This window comes from Telmatherina bonti, assembly GCF_933228915.1.
Source record: "Telmatherina bonti genome assembly, chromosome: 8".
NCBI lineage: Eukaryota > Metazoa > Chordata > Actinopteri > Atheriniformes > Telmatherinidae > Telmatherina > Telmatherina bonti.
The window spans coordinates 34,488,911-34,509,365 of NC_136626.1; the positions used below are offsets into that span (position 1 = coordinate 34,488,911).

The following is a 20,455-nucleotide window of genomic DNA, read 5'->3' on the forward strand; positions in this document are numbered from 1 at the left end:
TCTCATCATGATGAGGTGGAACGGGAGATTCTCATCATGATGTGGTGGAACGGGAGATTCTCATCATGATGAGGTGGAACGGGAGATTCTCATCGTGATGAGGTGGAACGGGAGATTCTCATCGTGATTAGGTGGAACGGGAGATTCTCATCGTGATGAGGTGGAACGGGAGATTCTCATCGTGATGAGGTGGAACGGGAGATTCTCATCATGATGAGGTGGAACGGGAGATTCTCATCATGATGAGGTGGAACGGGAGATTCTCATCATGATGAGGTGGAACGGGAGATTCTCATCATGATGTGGTGGAACGGGAGATTCTCATCATGATGAGGTGGAATGGGAGATTCTCATCATGATGTGGTGGAACGGGAGATTCTCATCATGATGTGGTGGAACGGGAGATTCTCATCATGATGAGGTGGAACGGGAGATTCTCATCATGATGAGGTGGAACGGGAGATTCTCATCATGATGAGGTGGAACGGGAGATTCTCATCATGATGTGGTGGAACGGGAGATTCTCATCATGATGAGGTGGAACGGGATATTCTCATCATGATAAGGTGGAATGGGAGATTCTCATCATGATGAGGTGGAACGGGAGATTCTCATCATGATGAGGTGGAACGGGAGATTACAGTTTGGCTTCCACTGACAAGACACTGAATCCCAAGATCCTCCAGATGCTCCTATCAGGATAAGTGTATGTGTGTGAATTGGCCATGTAGTGTAAAGTGCTTTACTATGACTGAATTTAGACCATTTACCATTTTAAAACCATTTTCCATATTAGACCGGCTTCAGTTTAACATGACAACACGACACCGACCTGCCATTAGCGTTTCATCACATTGTCCCAATCATACATGGCTGTGTGTCGATGTGGGAGATAAAACAGCTGCTGAATGGATGTGTTACATAAGAATAATTAGAGAAGTGAACTTTGGTAGGACAACATTCAGATTTACGAGCGTGTTTTCAGACATCTCCTCACTGCTTCAGCCAGCAAAGGTAAACAGGATGTGCTCCTTCCAGAGTTAGTACAACTCAATTATAAATAAACATACAAACTTCTTCCAAGAAACCTGTTTCCACGCTGTTCATCAAACCCAGAAAGCCCCCTAAAGTTGTAATATTCTCCGTTTCACTTAAATAAGCAGAAACTCTGTAAAGCCCACGGTTCAGACGGTTGTGTCACAGTGAAGAGAAAAGCCACTTACCCAACTCGCCTTGCGGTTGCATTGCAATGCGGCGCATTATGACTGCAGCTGGTGGGGAAATGGTGTCATCTTGAAGCTCCGGTAGAGCCGTGTGGAAATGCGTCCACTTGACTTCACATGGTGGGGAAGATTATCCACCAACACGCCGTAAACATCCAGCAAAGACCAGAGTAAAAATGTCCAAACACAGACTTTAAAAGATCCCATTTAATTTGCTGATATGAATTCAGGAAGCAGTTTACAGCCATATTTCAACATGCAGCGACCATAAAAACACACGGCAGAGATGTTGAGGGGGAAAGCTGGCTTGCAGGCGTGTTTTCACTGTGATCATCAGGGAACTACTGGCTAAAACTGGTCGGAGAGTCTGGTGAAGGTGTTCTGACGCAGAACAATCAAGCTTATCAAAGAGAAACGTTGTGAGGATGATGTAAACACAGAACATAAATATACACAAGAAAACCAGGAAGTTTGCATTTAAATTCACACTGGATTAAAGATCCGGCCGTGTTACTGGTTTAAACTGGTGCACAGGTCTTTTCCGCGTCTCTTGGCGAGTTGGAAGGATTCATTTTGCAGGGAAGGAAACTGGTCCAGAGGAAGCAGTGTACCACGGGAAGATAAATACCATAACAAGTCTGGTTGCCGAGCAACCGCTCGTACCGAGCCTGAGATAAGACGCCAACTTTCATGTCTGGTTTGGTCGCAGCGTCACCCTGCTGTGGTCATCCACCATCAGTTTACCATCAGTCTCAGTTCACAGTGTCTCTGTAAGTCACACGGGAACTTCCAGAAGCTTCACTTGTTGGTTAGAAACGTTGTTCAGTGGCAGGTAAACGTGTAAAAGTTGATGTTTCCATTGTTCACGTCCTCTCTGGGAGAGGAGCAAAGGCTTTCCAAGCAAATTAAACAATATATATCTATATATAGAGAGAATCTTTTTACTTTTCTATGCTGTAAAAAGGTATTTAAACTATTTAAAAAACAACCTGTACAAAAGAAGAATCAGGCGGAAACAGCTGTCAGGTCTCGATAAGGCACGACTTCGTCCATGTGCTCCATGTGTCCACCGGCCTTCAGTGTTGCTGCTTTTTAATAAAAAACTAAAACAGTTTTCACACGTAGGCTCCGAGCGCGGCGTGGAACTCTGTGAGACACTGAACCAGCTGCTGAAACTTGGGTCTTTCCTCGGGGTCCAGGGCCCAGCAACAAGCCATCACCGCAAACCTGACAAACACAAACAGCGTCAGAGGAAATACGTGCAGCAGAGCAGCTCGATGATCTGTAAACATTATTATCAGGATTATTTTGACTGAAACTGAGATCTAGATTATTTAACACAATTATTCATTCTCTTTAACAACACAAATGTATTTAACATTAAAGCTTTTAAACAGTGTCTTTAGGATTCCACAGATTTTAGAAAACAAATAACATGAAGATTTGTCTTGACAAAGTGCAAATACTGATGGAAACTGAACAGATAAATATAAACTATGTTTAGGTGAACTTCCACAACCTACTGCAGTTATTCTACATTGACCTGCAGCCAGAGCCGACTGAGACTGGCCGCCTGGGAGTGCTTTAGGACGGGAGAGGCTCCCGCTGCTCCTTCCTTACAGTAACTGCAGAACAATATGTGCCTTCAAGTCAGTCGCCACAACACCAGAAAAGTCTCTAATAACTCCAGTAAAAGCTGCTAGATTTGTCGCTTTTAACAAAAAAAAGTCTCCAGATTTAGCGAGAAAGTCTCCAAGTTGGCAACAGTGTCTGAATGAAAGCAAAGCGGCTGTGGGAGGAGTTTACAGCACAGCGCTGCAACGCCAGAGACGCTCGATTAGCAGCTGAAGACAGCAGGAGAGGAAACTGCAGAGAGAGAAATAATCACACCCTTTTAGTTTTATTATCGTTGAAAACCCAGATCGTAGAGATTAAAACCAGATTAATCGCCCAGACATAATGTTTACAGGTAAGAAGGAAGCTCTGCGTAGATGAGAACCGTCGGGTTGAACAGCTCCGAAGTGGAAAAAAGGAATCTTAACCACATCACACCTGCTGGAGAAAATCTGTGACAAATCACTTCTGGTCTGTTTGTTTTATTTATTTTAGTAGAAGAAATTTATTCTAATTACTTATCTGGTTTTATTATCTCTTATTTATACGTTTATATGATATTATTTATGTTTATATGTTGTTTATATTTATGTTGTTTATACAATATTATTTATGTTTATAAATGGTTCCTCATATTTATTTGTAGCATTTTTTATTCCATATTTTATTCCATTTTTTTTCCATTTTTCCTGTTTTTATTGTTTTACAACTGTAAAAACATCCAGGTTTTAGGAAAAGACGTGGAAGAAAGAGAAAACAACAAAAACAAAATGACAAAGGAGCAGAAGGAGATGAGGAAGACGACAACAAAGATGACAAAAAAGTCAAAGAAGGCAACGACGAAGAAGACGAAGAAGAAGATTAACACAAAACAGAAGAAGAAGAAGACTGATGATTAGGCGCTGAGGAAGACAAAGACAAAAGACAACAAAAGAAAAGTGTTTCCTCTGAATGCTGAAGTATAAAACCTAAATATTGTTATAAAAAAGCTTTTTGAAGCCACAATGATGATGAAATAAAAGAGTTTTGTGTGTTTTGCTGTGTGTGACGTGTGGATAACAAATAAAACGTAAAATAAGACGTATCTGCAGCTGCTTGGTAAGGAATGAATAAAGGTGGTATGCGGGGCATCTGTGGGATATAAACCGTACGCATGTGGCGATTTATCCGGTCGATCTGCCGCCATTTTATCGGAAACAGCAGCTGCCTGAGCAGAGTTGATAGAAACCAGAAAGTAATCAGTACAAACAGTCTGGAAAAGGTGGGAAAGGAAGTAATCAGCTCCACACCTACAACACAGCTCTGGGAAAAATCACTCTGCATCCATCCTTTATGTTTCCACACCATGCAGCCGCCGCTGATCAAATATATTTCCTTTATTGATCATTATCGTAGCGAGTTCCCCTGCAGAAGCACAAGTCTAGACGGCTTCCTGCTCTGCAGCATTCAGGTGGGAGTTCACACGATGCCAAGGAGGAAAGACATCAGCAGTGACCTTACAGAAGCAACTGTTGCTGCTGCTCAACCTGGGAAGAGTTAAAACCACGTTTCCAGACAATCAAATCGATTGATACGTCATCTCAGGGCACTGAGACACACACCAGTTCCAGCCACGCCGTGATAAATCGCCACGTTAAGCATCATCTGTCCATCACTCAGCAGCGACACTCGATGAATGATGGACAATAATTCACAGTAAATGTGATCTTAGATCAGATTACTGCACATTACAGTCATCATCAGTTCCAGCTGCCTGGGAAGGATCCGATTATTTCCCTTTCAGAGACCTACCTTGTTTTTCATCTGACTGCACAAATAAACAAATAAACTTTAATAAAATCACCGTCATAAACCTGACGTGTACGACCGTATTATGCAGGACAGGCTCCTCAGCCCGAGCCGTCGGTTCTGGACGCTGAGAAAATCTCAGCTCTTTTCCATCGGCGAGAAGCTGAATCTGTTTCTAGACTGGATATTGAGGAAACAGGCCGTAAATAATGCAGGGGGGAAAACGATGTCAGTGGGCAAAGGTTGCTCTATACTCCTGACAGTTGCAGGATGCTGATAAGCTTCATATCAACCAACGCTGGCATGGTTTGCCTCCTCCGTTACACAAACAACATTTCACCACTTCTTTTGTTTAAAGACTACAAGAACAAGCCAGGATACAGTTCAGCTCATGCTTCACTGCGTTTCTGCAGCTACACCAACATGAAGACTTTTACAAAAACCCACATCAGCCACAGCAAAGCAGACTTTTGTTTTGTTTTTTTTATATGAAACTTTGAACTTGTTGCTAAATTAAACAGAAGGGCTGCGACTTCCCACAACAGAAACATGATAAAAACAGCAGAGTGATTCCTGCTCGGGATGGAGGCTAAAACTGTTGACAATTGTGGAAAATTCTGCAACTGGTCTGGTGAGGGTGTCAGGATTAGGTATAAAAGGTGGCTACACTGCAGGATTCGTTATTGTGCACAACTTGGTTCTTAAGTCCCACAGAGGATCATCAAACCCGAAAACTGAATGTCAGCCGTCATCTGAGTCGAGCTAAGATCCCTTGTCTTCATTACTCATGTCATTAAAAACAAATGTAGGAAATAACGATAAAAAAGCTGAAATAAAAACCTGTAATTGGTGGTTTTGTGGCATAATTAAGTCACAGTTGTTGGACTCCTGTGTGACGTCTACAGACTGACAAGTACCCGTCATTCTTTCTGAGGAAATGGATCCAAAAGGTCTTTCCAGATTTTATTTAAGTCATCCCACAGTGGGGACAGTTACGCTGCAGAGCTCCACAGTGGGGACGGTTACACTGCAGAGCTCCACAGTGGGGATGGTTACGCTGCAGAGCTCCACAGTGGGGACAGTTACACTGCAGAGCTCCACAGTGGGGACAGTTACGCTGCAGAGCTCCACAGTGGGGACGGTAACGCTGCAGAGCTCCACAGTGGGGACAGTTACGCTACAGAGCTCCACAGTGGGGACGGTAACGCTGCAGAGCTCCACAGTGGGGACGGTAACGCTGCAGAGCTCCACAGTGGGGACGGTAACGCTACAGAGCTCCACAGTGGGGACGGTAACGCTGCAGAGCTCCACAGTGGGGACGGTAACGCTACAGAGCTCCACAGTGGGGACAGTAAGGCTGCAGAGCTCCACAGTGGGGACGGTAACGCTGCAGAGCTCCACAGTGGGGACAGTTACGCTGCAGAGCTCCACAGTGGGGACGGTAACGCTGCAGAGCTCCACAGTGGGGACAGTTACGCTACAGAGCTCCACAGTGGGGACGGTAACGCTGCAGAGCTCCACAGTGGGGACAGTTACGCTAGAGAGCTCCACAGTGGGGACGGTAACGCTGCAGAGCTCCACAGTGGGGACGGTAACGCTACAGAGCTCCACAGTGGGGACGGTAACGCTGCAGAGCTCCACAGTGGGGACAGTTACGCTACAGAGCTCCACAGTGGGGACAGTAATGCTGCAGAGCTCCACAGTGGGGACGGTTACGCTACAGAGCTCCACAGTGGGGACAGTAAGGCTGCAGAGCTCCACAGTGGGGACGGTTACGCTACAGAGCTCCACAGTGGGGACAGTAAGGCTGCAGAGCTCCACAGTGGGGACAGTTACGCTACAGAGCTCCACAGTGGGGACAGTTACGCTACAGAGCTCCACAGTGGGGACGGTTACGCTACAGAGCTCCACAGTGGGGACGGTTACGCTGCAGAGCTCCACAGTGGGGACAGTTACGCTGCAGAGCTCCACAGTGGGGACAGTTACGCTGCAGAGCTCCACAGTGGGGACAGTTACGCTACAGAGCTCCACAGTGGGGACAGTTACGCTACAGAGCTCCACAGTGGGGACGGTAACGCTACAGAGCTCCACAGTGGGGACGGTTACGCTGCAGAGCTCCACAGTGGGGACGGTAACGCTGCAGAGCTCCACAGTGGGGACAGTTACGCTACAGAGCTCCACAGTGGGGACGGTAACGCTACAGAGCTCCACAGTGGGGACGGTAACGCTACAGAGCTCCACAGTGGGGACGGTAACGCTACAGAGCTCCACAGTGGGGACGGTAACGCTACAGAGCTCCACAGTGGGGACGGTTACGCTGCAGAGCTCCACAGTGGGGACGGTAACGCTGCAGAGCTCCACAGTGGGGACGGTAACGCTACAGAGCTCCACAGTGGGGACGGTAACGCTACAGAGCTCCACAGTGGGGACGGTAACGCTACAGAGCTCCACAGTGGGGACGGTAACGCTACAGAGCTCCACAGTGGGGACGGTAACGCTACAGAGCTCCACAGTGGGGACGGTAACGCTGCAGAGCTCCACAGTGGGGACGGTAACGCTACAGAGCTCCACAGTGGGGACAGTTACGCTACAGAGCTCCACAGTGGGGACAGTAACGCTACAGAGCTCCACAGTGGGGACAGTTACGCTACAGAGCTCCACAGTGGGGACGGTAACGCTACAGAGCTCCACAGTGGGGACGGTAACGCTACAGAGCTCCACAGTGGGGACGGTAACGCTACAGAGCTCCACAGTGGGGACGGTAACGCTACAGAGCTCCACAGTGGGGACGGTAACGCTGCAGAGCTCCACAGTGGGGACGGTAACGCTACAGAGCTCCACAGTGGGGACAGTTACACTACAGAGCTCCACAGTGGGGACAGTAACGCTACAGAGCTCCACAGTGGGGACAGTTACGCTACAGAGCTCCACAGTGGGGACAGTTACGCTACAGAGCTCCACAGTGGGGACGGTAACGCTGCAGAGCTCCACAGTGGGGACGGTAACGCTACAGAGCTCCACAGTGGGGACAGTTACGCTACAGAGCTCCACAGTGGGGACAGTAACGCTACAGAGCTCCACAGTGGGGACAGTTACGCTACAGAGCTCCACAGTGGGGACAGTTACGCTACAGAGCTCCACAGTGGGGACGGTAACGCTGCAGAGCTCCACAGTGGGGACAGTTACGCTACAGAGCTCCACAGTGGGGACGGTTACGCTACAGAGCTCCACAGTGGGGACGGTTACGCTACAGAGCTCCACAGTGGGGACAGTTACGCTACAGAGCTCCACAGTGGGGACGGTTACGCTGCAGAGCTCCACAGTGGGGACGGTTACGCTGCAGAGCTCCACAGTGGGGACAGTTACGCTACAGAGCTCCACAGTGGGGACGGTAACGCTACAGAGCTCCACAGTGGGGATGCTTACGCTGCAGAGCTCTACTTTCAGGCCACCTCCACCACAGAGCAGGAAGAAACAAACTTTGCCCACACCCACCCAGCACCATCCTGGATGCAAACAGATGAAGAGGAACGTTTATCAACTGCCAAATAAACACAAGTAGAAGAAGAAGAAGAAAAAGACAAACATTGAATATGATGAAAACTAAACGAAACAGAAGGTCACGGCGGTAATTTAAACCAAACCAAAGAAAATCTAAAATAATGCAAAACTATAACTGTTTTATTGTGATTAGTAAATAAAAAAAACATAATGTATACATATAAAATACTTTCCGTGTTAAAATCAGCGGTCAGAAACATTTAGAGGGTTTCATTTATAGAAAAGTATGTTGTTTTTATGAGGACCGTACGCTCGTTTGATCGGTGTGCTGTTGTCATTTATTGGGTGATCCAGACGGGCTGCTGATGTGTCGGTGCATTTTATTTAGAAAAATCTGCTCTACTGGAGCTCGTCTAAGAGTGGAGCCTGGACCAGAACGGTCCCCAGAGAGGAGCTCTGCAGCCAGACTGTCTTAGCTGTTGGCTCTCTCATCTGAAAGGCATCATCAGCTCTAAACGTCTGAAGCGGAGCTACATGTTGCAACAGGTGGTGACGGTGTGAATCAGAAAGCAGGTTTTAGGCCTTTGGTGAACTTCATGCTGACACTTCAGCCCTTGTCAATGTGCAGAAAACGATTTGAGCTACAATGCAGTGATGAAATGCTGGATTGGAAACACGCGTTTGTGTTTTAAAGTTGTGCATTTTGACGTCAGCATCCATGAAAATCCACCAGATTTTAGAACTGGATCCAAACTGGTCGTTTGTAGTCAGCTGAGAAAGCAGGGTGTGTTTTAATGTTTACTCACAGCTCATCCGGACAGTTGATAGGTTGGGCTATTCTGTAGCCATCTTTCAGGTAAGCAGACATCTCGAAAGGGTCGATGTCGACGTACGGAGTCTGACCCAAAGTCATGAGCTCCCACAGCGTCACTCCGAAGGCCCACTGTGAACACACAACACAGTTGATGAGGATTTTCTACAAGCGGTACAACACAAGCTGCAGCCTTTCACATGTTTTCGTTTAACAGGATAAACATCGGCACCGTGAGCGTGGAAAAAACAGGGATGCCTACTTGCATTCAAATGCAAAATATTTACAGTGAACAATGATGGGAACTTATGTTAAAAATGCTTCTGGAATTTAAATCTCTGCAGAGTTTTTGTTATGAGGCTGGCTGTGTAAACAGTGGAGAGGCTGCAGGGTCAAACTCTCATGTCTACCCGCCCTTTTCAAACATGCATGTGCAGACGTTCATGCTGGCAGAGAGAACAAGGAAAAGAGGCTTTTCCTTACATGTGTCCGAATCATTTCATTACAAAGAATTAAAATAGCTATTTGTAACTTTCCTTATGTGTTTATGTCTCTTTCTGACATTTATTATGTCCAGTCCTGAAGGCATCATTGCTCTGCAGCATCCTGAGGCTGAAAAGCCGCGTGGCTACTTATGTCCAGCCTGAAACATCACATTACACCTGCGTGTCACTTTACACATCACACACCAGCGACTGGATATCAACGCTGACTGGGGAAGTTATCAGAGTAAGAGACAAAGTAACAGATAAAAATCAACACCAGACTGACTTTTATTAGCTGGAGAGATCTCAGACAAGAGACAGGATGCTGGATTAGGCTTTGCTAGAGGGGGTCTGACTGAGAAACTGCCTGGAGAGACGTCAGAGTGGAGATTTTTTAAAGATAGACAGATTTGGATCATATTTCACCAGTTTTAGCCTCTCTACACTGGCTCCCTGTTAGATCCAGGATAGAATCTAAAATTCTTCTCCTCACATATAAAGCTCTCCATGACCAAGCTACATTGTACATAAAAGATCTTATAGTTCCATATATTCCTATTAGAGCACTTCGCTCTCAGACTGCAGGTTTACTGGTGAGTCTCAAAGACTACTATGGGAGGAAGGGCCTTTAGCTATCAGAATCCTCTCTTATGGAACCAGCTTCCACCGTGGGTTCAGGAGGCAGACTCCCTCCACACCTTTAAGATGGAGCTGAAAAACTTCCTTTTCCATGACTCTTATAGTTAGGATATGAGCATCTCCTGAGTTGGAATCTGCATGTACGGGACCTAACTGTCCAGGTTATGCTCATTGCTCTTATAGTTATGGGTAATCTAGCCAACCTTTACTTATGTAGCAATGGGGATGTTACCTGATGCACTGAGAAGTACCTCGCTCTATTTCTCTAATGTATTAATGTATAAATATATGACAATATTGCCGTCTCTAACTTATTTCTCCTTTTCTCCGCAGGTCTTCCTGAATAAGTGCAGTTGTACATGTTGATCTGTCTTTCCTGTCGTCTCCACCCCAACCAGTCGAGGCAGATGGCTGCCCTCCCTGAGCCGGGTTCTGCCGGAGGGTTTCTTCCTGTTAAAGGGGAGTTTTTTCCTTCCCACTGTCGCCTCATGCAGCTCAGGATGGAGGATTGGATCAAAGTCATGACTCGATGCAATCAGTTGGTTTCTATTATGGGATATGTATGAATTGGCTTGAAATGATTTGTAAGTAAAGTGTCCTGTGACAACATTGTTGTGAAGTGGCGCTATACAAATAAAGTTGAATGGAATTGAATATAAATATACATATAGACAGAATTTCTTGATGTGATTATTATCTGAGAAATAATCACAAATATTCTGGATTAAAATCCCAACACTATAAATGTGTAAAACCCCTTGAACAGTTCCCTTTTTTTATTTTTTGATGCCAATATACCAAAATAATATCAAAACAAAGTCAAGCAACCAAGAAGTCTCAACTAAATCCCCTCTGTTCTAAAAGGAATAAATAAATCCTTCATATTAACTCTGGAGTTCAGTCAGAGAAAACCGGTGGAAAGTCTACAGGACCTCCACCTAGACCTGGGAGGCTTCCTTCTGGAAAATACATTATAAAAATGGTTTTAAACATTTCTTTCTGTCTTTCCTTGAGCAGAATATCTGCTGTTTGACACATAAATAATACTGAGTAATGATATTTCACACTGTAGACGCCAACTCAATCATGTTGGAACAGCGAAACTGTGCAAAAAAGACGCTGAAACATCTATATAATCAGTCTGCTGAACGCTATAAGCTCAACCTGAGCCCAACACAACCAAAAGGTACATTATTATCATTTAAATAATGTCTTTGGGGTGTGCTTAATAAGTCGCTGTAAAACAACCATTACTGTGCTGCAGCAACGTTGGACTGGTACAGCTAGTAAACCAGTAACACTGACCGCTGGTTTAACACTGTGAACAGGTACCGTCACTTTAGCATAAAAAGCTGCTGGTTATCCTGCAGGAGGGGAAACATACTTGATGGATTTCCTTTTTGAAGTCAGGTTTTTCAGGCTGGTGAGCCACAGGGACACTTTCCCCCTCTAACACGCCTCTTCTGCCGCCAACACGGCACAAAAACAAAGCAACACGAGCAGCCACACAAGCAGCAACACGCATGTTTAGCATTGTTTTCATTCTGTGTGCCAACACGGTTCAGACATCATCCTTTATGGACAGTTATGAACTTGAGGCATCTCTTTGATTAATTAGTTAATATCTAACTAAGTTTACGCTAATCTTTATTTTCTTTTGTCATCATTAACAAACTGAATTCTCCCTGAAAACAAAAAGTAAAATAATACAGAACATAACAAGCTGTGATGAGGTGGAAAGAGACCAGTAAATGTGAGAGAGAACAGAGCCAACGAGGAGATGGGAGGACATCCCAGAAGACAGACATGCTGTACAGTCAACCAGCCTGCTCCCACATCCACGCCACTGCCAACATTCCCAACCAGATCTAAACAAGACGGCGGTAACTCTTTCATCACCTGTTGCTCTGAAGCAGATGTGCGTTAACATCGGGGTATGACGTATTTATGTGCGTAACACTGCAATGCACAGGTGCTTGTACAGACTTCCCAAGAAGATAAGTTGTTTGTTAATAGTAGTCACGACTGCCATGAAGCAGCACCACCGTAAGAGGAATGCTGACGGGGGGGGGGGGGGGGGCATGTCTGGCTGGTGTCAGTCTCTAAAGACCTGTGTGGCTTCCCGAACTACTCCATTCTGCTTTCCTTGAGCAGGAAAGAGGGAGAAGAAGTGACACACGGAGACTGTGCCTCCCTTCCCTTTGACACATTAACCGTGTATATGAGATTAACCTGAAGACAATGGAAGCCATTTCCCTGGAAGCCTCATCAGTCTGATGTCTCTTCAAAATATGCTACCGTCTTTCTTACCACGTCACTTGCGCTGGAAAAGTCATTGTTGAGCAAGCTTTCCAGGGCCATCCATCGGACAGGACGGTTCTCATTATCCCCCAGACAGTGGTAATCCATTGGAAAAAGATCTCGAGCGAGGGCATTGTCTGTAATCTTCACCTGCATGTTGTCGTCAATGCTGCAGACAGGTGGGTGGGGTGTAAAGGGCAAGGTGTGTTCATGAAATACAAACTAAAACAGATTAAAATGCTGTTGGGTGTGAAGGTGGAAACACTTACACGCAGTTCCTAGCAGCTAGGTCTTTGTGGATGACCTCCCTACGAGCCAGGTAGCTCATCCCACACGCGATCTGGATGGCCATGTAAACCAAGTCCTGTTGAGAGATGGCCTGCAAGGAAACGAGACATAGAGCGATAACGTTCAGCCGACAGTGACAGGAAACTACAGCAGAAACTGCCGTTTTACACAAGAGCTCTATTTGGGAACTCAAATTCAATACAAAGACAATAAACTGCAACCATTACTGGTTCCATGGAAGACCAGCCCAAACCCAAAATTCATGAAATATATCCACACAACTGGCAGGGCTGTATGTATAGTCCTGGTCTCTGCAGAAAGCTGTATGTATAGTCTTGGTCTCTACAGAAACTTCAGACATGTGAGGTTACTACAGAACAGTCGTGAATGGGATTGGAGTCATAAGACGCCTATCAGCAGTTTTTTTTTTTAGAGCTGAAATAAAAATTTTCACCACAAAAAAAGCAAAAGTAAGACATGATTTCTGATTCTAGCTTCCAGAGTTTGAAATGTGTTTTGTTCGAAGGGCGACGTCTTTTCCTAGAGTTTCCCCACATCATTTTGCCATGCAACATGTCCGGATCGATACTTCCTAGTGTGTGCAAAGATCTTCCATACCATATCTATCTCAGCTACGCCTAGGGCTTTGGTGAAGAAGAGATTAAACCATGCTAAGCAAATCCCCATAGACTCCCATGTTCAAAAGACCAACTTCACAGCAGAAATAAACATGCTTAAAGCCTGGTAGCAAAAAACATTTTAGGTTTAATAAGTCAGGTTTACCCTCATCACAACTGTGGGGGGAGTGAATTTTTTTTCTAACTCGCCCGTTTAAAAGTAATTCAACTCAAAATTTTGCATATTTAATGGCATGTCCTTTTGATTGACAGGTATCTGATCTCCCGGTTCAAGTAAGAAGAATGTAGAACAACTGCGGTTTTTAGCCGGTTAACTGCATGACTTAACTTTAGCCCGCTTACCTGCGTTAGCTGGTTACCTCCTGTTATCTCTGGGTTAGCTCGGTTAGCTTTTAGCTACAGGCAGCTCGTAGTTTGTTCAATGTCAGTCATCCACTTAGCTCCACCTCTTTACCCATATTTGTATTTTCTGGGTGAGACGACACGCATGCCCCTGTCAAGATGGCGATGGTAGGAACCACCCACCGAGCTTCAATTCTGCTCTTTAGAAACCTACGGGTGACGTCACGGAGGCTCCGCCCATCTTTTATATACAGTCTATGGTTGATCTTGACACCAAGATGGATCCATGTCCTCAAGATGTTTCCAGCTAATTCTGATCCTACCATGTGAATGTGGCAACATGTGTGTTCAGAGATGATATTCTGCATATCTTGGCTGGAACCATTGCTTATTGGACTTCCTATTGGTCTCCAACCAGTCTGTCCATTCTCCTCTGACATCATCTGGTCCAGACAAACGGCTGCTCGCTGGATATTTTCTCTTCTTCAGACCTTCCCTGGAAACACTACAGATGGTTGTGTGTGAAATACTCAGACCAACAACATGTTCCTCAAATCTCCTTTCTTCCTCATTCAGATGCTCAGTTTGACCTTCGGCAAGTCGTCTTCATCGTGTCAAAAAATGCATGTTTAGCTTTATTATTAACTTATCTGCTTTGTTTTTTCTCCACTGTCATGTACTTTAAGATAATTACCCAACATTTGCATGGCAAAGGGTAAAATGTTTCCATGCTGAGTAACAGTGAGAGAAGTTAACAGCTGCTTGAGGAAAATGTGTCTAAGTATAGCCCTGCAGAGCTGATTGCATAAATACAGTGTAGAAATGTAAATGTCACATTATTAACATGCCAATGGGACTACAATCTGATCCCACATGATGCAGAAAGTCCCTTTCTCAAAGCTTTGAGACAGTTTGTGCTTGAAACTGAGACAATAGTTTGTGCAGCAGGTGTGTCAGAGAAAAGACCCCTGGCTGCTAACAAAGTGAGGCTCCTACGAAGCACATAAACATCCTGCATAGTGGAGAGGACAACACTCCCTCAGAGCCGCTCAGCAGGCAGAACAGATATGATGGTGCAATTATTTTTCTTTTTATATCTGACAGTGGAAAAACAAGTTGTTGGGCAACCGGTGATCGATGATGAGGAGATGGTTAGTCAACAACTGAAGCGAAACTGAGCTTATGTGGCCGAAACTGTATGGGAAAGTAATTCGTCGCTGAGAAGAAGCAATCAGATAAGCATGACAAATGTAAGAAAAAGCTCAGCTTCTCCTCCATCCTGGCACTGATTTACAACCTGAAGTTTATTATAACACCACAACTTAATGACTTGTCTGCTACAAGTGCCAAGAGTACATACTGAGTGGTGAGAAGGAAGGTGCAGGTGGGTTACCTGAAGCTTTACAAAAGGGGGCTGATCGCTGCAAATAGCTGGCAAGCTTCGTCTTGTGGTGGTGAGATGTTTTCTACATCTGTAATTTGAAGCTGATTGATTGGTTGGATTTGCGCTGTGCCTTTGCCAGGTACATAAAAGACTCCCCGAGGTTAACCCGTACAAAAGCCGGATTGTCTTTACACAGAGCAAAACCTCCGGCTCTGACACTGTATCAACATTCTTTATAATAACAGTGAGCAGAGGTTACTGGAGGTGCTACTTGGTGCTGACTGTAGCTCACAAGGTTGTTTTGTTTTTGTAAACTGGGCTTTATAGCATCAGACTTTCTGTTTTGGGGATTTAGGGTCGACGGAGCAGAGGAAGTTAGCTGTAATAAACAGTCTGTTTAATGGCGAATGTTTTGCTACAAGCTTTAAAAATAAACACCACACTGCTCTTCTAGTTCCAGCAGAGTCCCATGTCTGCTGGTGAAAGAGAAGGGAGCTAACCGTAAAGCTAGCTGCAGCTTCAGCCAGCAGGAATCGCCTCTCCTCTGCCTCTCAACCTCAGTTTGGAGGTGGAACCAGGAAAGTTTACCAGCCGTTTGGACTGTTAGTGGAGGCAAGGTTACAGAAATGTTGCTTCTGCAGTAAAAAGACCAGGAAAATAACTGGTTTTGTTGTTGCTGAACAACAGCAACAACAAAACAAGTTGGTGTTTAGCTTATGTAGCATAGCAGCTGCCATATAAACGCAGCAGGACCCCGTTCCACCTGATGACCCACTTTCATGGCTTTGTCATCTGCCTGCCCTCACAATGTTAATAAGAAAACAATGTAAAAAAAACAAAAACAAAAATACTTGTTAATAAACACACACATTATACAAGTAACTTCTCACATCTGTTTTACATTTTTCCTTTGGCAATAAAGTATTTTTATTCCATTATGATGATGTTATGAATAATCAGTGACTTAAGATGTCACCTAGCTTTTGAGCAAAGACAGCAAAGTTCATAATAATTTACAATTCTGGCTTCTTTCCCTTCTGCTTCTGTGAATCTGTGTGGTCAGGGCCTGACCAGCAGAGATATTGTTGATACATGCTTTGTTTGTTGTTGTTTGTTTGTGTTTACATCTTTTTGTGGACTGTTTACAGGCTGTTTTGTTTGTTGTGTTCACTGTGTTTGGTTACCATGGAAACAGTTTTAATGAGCTTGAAGATGAAAATCTGGACCAGTCCTGATGTTACCTCCCCATGAAACCAGATGTCAGCCCGGTACCAGGACTTATAAGACTGAAGCTAATGCAATCTCACAGCAGTAAGAACATCTCTGGCCGCTATGATACTTGAACTGGGCTCTGAGTGGCGGCGGTGGCGAGAAACACCTTCCCTGACCAATGCTGGGAAGAGGTGAACAAAGGGGACATAACACGAAACCTCACCTGGGGATTGTTAGCCTCTGCTAGCTTGCACTGCCGCAGGAAGAGCTTCAGATTCCCCCAGGCCATGAAGGGCAACAGGACCATGGGCTTCTCGCCGTCTTCTGTGCACACGTGACTTATTGGCAGCAGATTTCTAAAAGCAAAGAAGAAGAGATGGGAAGAGAACGTCACAGATCGAACCAACTGAGTCTGAAACGTACACATTTGCAAGTTTGCTGCACATTGAGCAGAACAAGTAAACCGCAGTCATCTAAACCACCTAGGAGGAAGTGTAACCCAGTAACATGGATGTGATGACTTAAAGGAGAAAGAGGAAGGAGTGGAGAAACAGATGAAGCTCTTTTCCTGAGAAAGCAAAGACACTAAAGCTCTAAAGGTACATAGATGGTCAATGCATGCAAAAATATGTTTGCTAAAATAACTATAATAAAAGTCAAATGACATGTTCAAAGCACTCATTTAAGCCAGAACATGTCACTTGTTTCCCACTCTGGAAGACAGGAAGTAAACTAGAGTTACTGCTTAGTCAGGAACTTAAACACCAGACAAACCAGCATGTCAAAGTTCAGGACTGCAGCTTTTTAAAATGCAGAAACCTAAACCTCAGGCTAAAATGGTCTTCAGTCGTTTGCAGGCGGTGACGTCAGTAAATAACCGGCTTCTTTCTGTTATTGTTCGAGTCTTTCTGCTTTAGTTTTGCCTTCAGAAGAGTAAAATGCAGCCTGACTCAGCTGGACAATCTACACTAACATGGCTTTTGGTGCACTCAGCTGGATCTCAGCACACTGTCCCTCACCGTGCATGTCAGGGTTTCATCTTGCATGATCTAATCTGCACACGCTAGCATCGCAGAACCATGGAGGCTGAGCACATCTGTGTCATAACGCTGCCTCCACATGTTTTATAGGTGAACTTGTAGCTTTAGATAACAGTCTGCTCCAGATGTTTTCTTTTTGATCCCGTGTCTTTTCAGCGCAGGTTTATCTTCCCCTGATCCTTCTAATTCAGCGCTTTGAGCACAAGAACAGTCTGAACCTTGCGTTGGATCCAGTATTTGCTTTTGTTACGTATTTGTTTGAGCTGTTGTGTAATGTTTCTCTGGACCTTACAGATCTGTTATTGAAGAACAGCCTGTCTGACTCGCTCGTTTCAACAAATGGTGCAGGTTCAAAGCAGAAATCAGATAAACACTAAACTTGTCCTGACCTCCAGACCTTTAACACAAGCTGGAGGAAGTACTCAAACACTGTTCTCTAGTAAAAAATACCACATTCAACTTTTTACTTGACTTAAAGTAAGCAAGTACTTATTTTTATATACATCTAAAACATTAAAGTAAAAGTACTTGCTGAACGTATTGACTCCAACATCATTACGGCTGTATTAATATTCTGGGCTGTTTTAGTTAAAGACAATCCTGATGATGCAGCGCTGGAAAAATCCTATTATCTGAAAGGTTATTGATCGTAATGGATTTACCGTCTGTGACCCAGTTCACACATGGACTTGACTTTTTTTTTTAGGTGTGTCTTCAGACTTTAATACCATTTCAGGAATAAACAGGAATGACTCTTGAATCCAGTTTGGGTGTTTTACCACCAGTCAGAGGTGAAGGAGGGTAAAACATTGGTTTACTGGATCAATTATCCTGTTCTTATTGATCATGTTCATCCCTTCAGGACAAAACAGGATTTGGTTACTAAACTCTATCCTGCTTATTACACGGTTACTTCCCAAACCGGTAAAAAAAAACCCACTTTACATAACATTTTGTGTGAATGATTTTAACATCCTGTCATGTCTTCCACTGAGAAAAGTAGTTCAAGTGTTGCCTAGCAACACGTTGGATAGAAACGACCACGAACTTCTGTCAGCAGAGGTGAACAGACGACCTGGGGAATGATATGAGGGGTGTGAGAAAGAAGCTTATAGCAGCGGTGATCGTAAGACGCTTCCTTCAGTTCAGCAGAACTTCCTGCAGCGTTCTGACGAGACGTATCGTCTTTTACGGTCAGAAAAACCCACAGCGTGACTGTAACGTGTCACACACCTAAAAACAGGGATGCTCGCTGGAAATTCAAGTGAAAGTCAGATACATGAAAGACTTGCGTCAGGACAGGAACAAAGTACTCTGTTACATTCCAGCAGTCTTTTACACGTTTTATTCACATTCTGTTAGAATAAAAAGGGTTTTGTTTCATAAATGCTTTTATATCTAAGATGCAACGTGTCTGAATTAAAGAAGAGAAAAGAGTGAAAATTTAAGGCTATTTAAGATGTTTTTTCCATCAAGCGGTTCGGTGCAGGATGGTCGTGTAAACCCTGATCTCTGCTGCGTTTCCACAGCCAATCACACCTTGCCTGGTGGGCGGAGCTTAAGCCAAACAGCGATAGATGTGTCAGCTGTGTGACATCATAGCGGCGAGACACCTTCCTTGCATTATAACAGGGTTACTTATTCTAATCCTATGAAAGCTGCAATCCGGCAGGTTTTCCATGTCTGTTGGATCCATTGCATTTGATCCAGGTGTGCTGAAGCAGGGATACAGTGAAAACCTGCAGCTCCTGAAGGAAAGGAATGAGTAACGCTGCTTTGTGAGGAGGAAGGCGGCGACAGAAACAAAGGAAGAGTGGACTTCCAGCACTTTGTGTTCTTTATTCTTGGCATCTTCATTTAAACACGGAGCTGTTCCTGCTCAGGAAGTGATGAGTCTTGAGACCAATACTGGGATCTGACTGTGTCAAGCTCCACCTTTAAGGTCAGACCAGTTTTGGACCCCAACCGAAGGGTAACAATAAAATAAGATGGCTTGGCAGCCAGTAGAAACGCAAACAAAGCATCTCACCTGGTCCTGAACCGAAGCCGCTGGTAGGAAAAGTTGTTTTTCTGACTTTTACATCCCAAATTAGCTCAACTCGTCCAAAACCAGTAAAACGTCAGTTTTGAGTGCTTCTACCTACCGATGATGAAGTCCTCTGAGTTTGCAGCTTTCAGTCAGCATCATGGTCACCTGCACCTCAGAGGCGTGATCTGGAGATGGATTCAAACACAGAATCTCATTAAAAACAGGACTGATGAGTGACAGCTGGAAAACTGAGCATCAGGTAGCGTCGGGACTTTTTTACGCCTTTCATTCCACAACCAGTCGGCCAACAGCCATTTGTAATGGGAAACTGACCGGCTCCTGTTTTTAATCTGAGCGTGCAGCTTTGCCATCGCTTGGCACGGACGGACAGCATTATTGTTCGCTTCCCAAGAGGCGTATGAAGGGGAAAAGGGTCTAACAAAGCCAAAACTGGCATGGAGATATTGTTCCCAGAGTGGTATCCACCCCGCTCTGAGTAAACATGGAGAGGTCAGAAGGCAGCTGGCAGAGAAGGCCGACACATGCTGCTGACAAAGAAGCTGACATGCTGGAGCATTTTACTGGCATGCAACCCTGCAGGCTGAGGAACATCCTGGAGTTATTTCCTCTCTGATGGGGATTCTCCTTCACTGAACTGGAGCTATGCCACCATGTCACCATGGAAGCCATCAGGAAAGCAGATTCTGCTGGCATTTGAGCAGAAAAACCTGAAAAATGACCTGTAATGCGGCCAGGTTATATTATTTTGTGTCTAAACGGATTGTAACATATTTATAAAGCTCTTTTCTGGACGTACTTTCTAGTCATTCTTTTACACTAAAAGTCACATTAAACCACTCCTACACATCAGATACATTTGAGACGACTAGTCATCATTACGAATAATAAAATAGCCACCAGCTAATTTTAAAATAAGATTAATTGTTCATTTTTTAAGAATTATTTTCTTTAAAAAACGCTGCTTATTTGCCTTTCTGTTCTTGGCGCACACGCACCAACAAACGCCTTAACATCACCGGAAAGTTTAAGCCCAAACAATCACGGCGAGTCTGCATCGAAGCTCCAGAGTTTGGCAGCATTTATAAAAATATGTGAGAAGCATGTGCAATGCAAAACCATCAGGGCAGAACATCCCTTCC

At 44.7% G+C, this 20,455-nt stretch overlaps 1 protein-coding gene across 4 annotated transcripts in view; it reads right to left on the minus strand.

Annotated features, from left to right (window-relative positions):
• Positions 1–1,468: 1,468 nt before the first annotated feature.
• ryk (receptor like tyrosine kinase) overlaps positions 1,469–20,455 on the minus strand; it is a 64,119-nt gene continuing 45,132 nt past the window's right edge. For all 4 annotated transcript variants that reach the window (XM_079244485.1, XM_079244486.1, XM_079244487.1 and 1 more), the window contains 6 exons: positions 19,411–19,480; positions 16,450–16,582; positions 12,632–12,741; positions 12,372–12,531; positions 8,933–9,069; positions 1,469–2,450 (listed from right to left, as the gene is read on the minus strand). In XM_079244485.1, the coding sequence (XP_079100611.1) occupies positions 2,339–2,450; positions 8,933–9,069; positions 12,372–12,531; positions 12,632–12,741; positions 16,450–16,582; positions 19,411–19,480 (722 nt within the window). In that variant the 3' untranslated portion in view covers positions 1,469–2,338. The remainder of the gene's footprint in view (positions 2,451–8,932; positions 9,070–12,371; positions 12,532–12,631; positions 12,742–16,449; positions 16,583–19,410; positions 19,481–20,455) is intronic.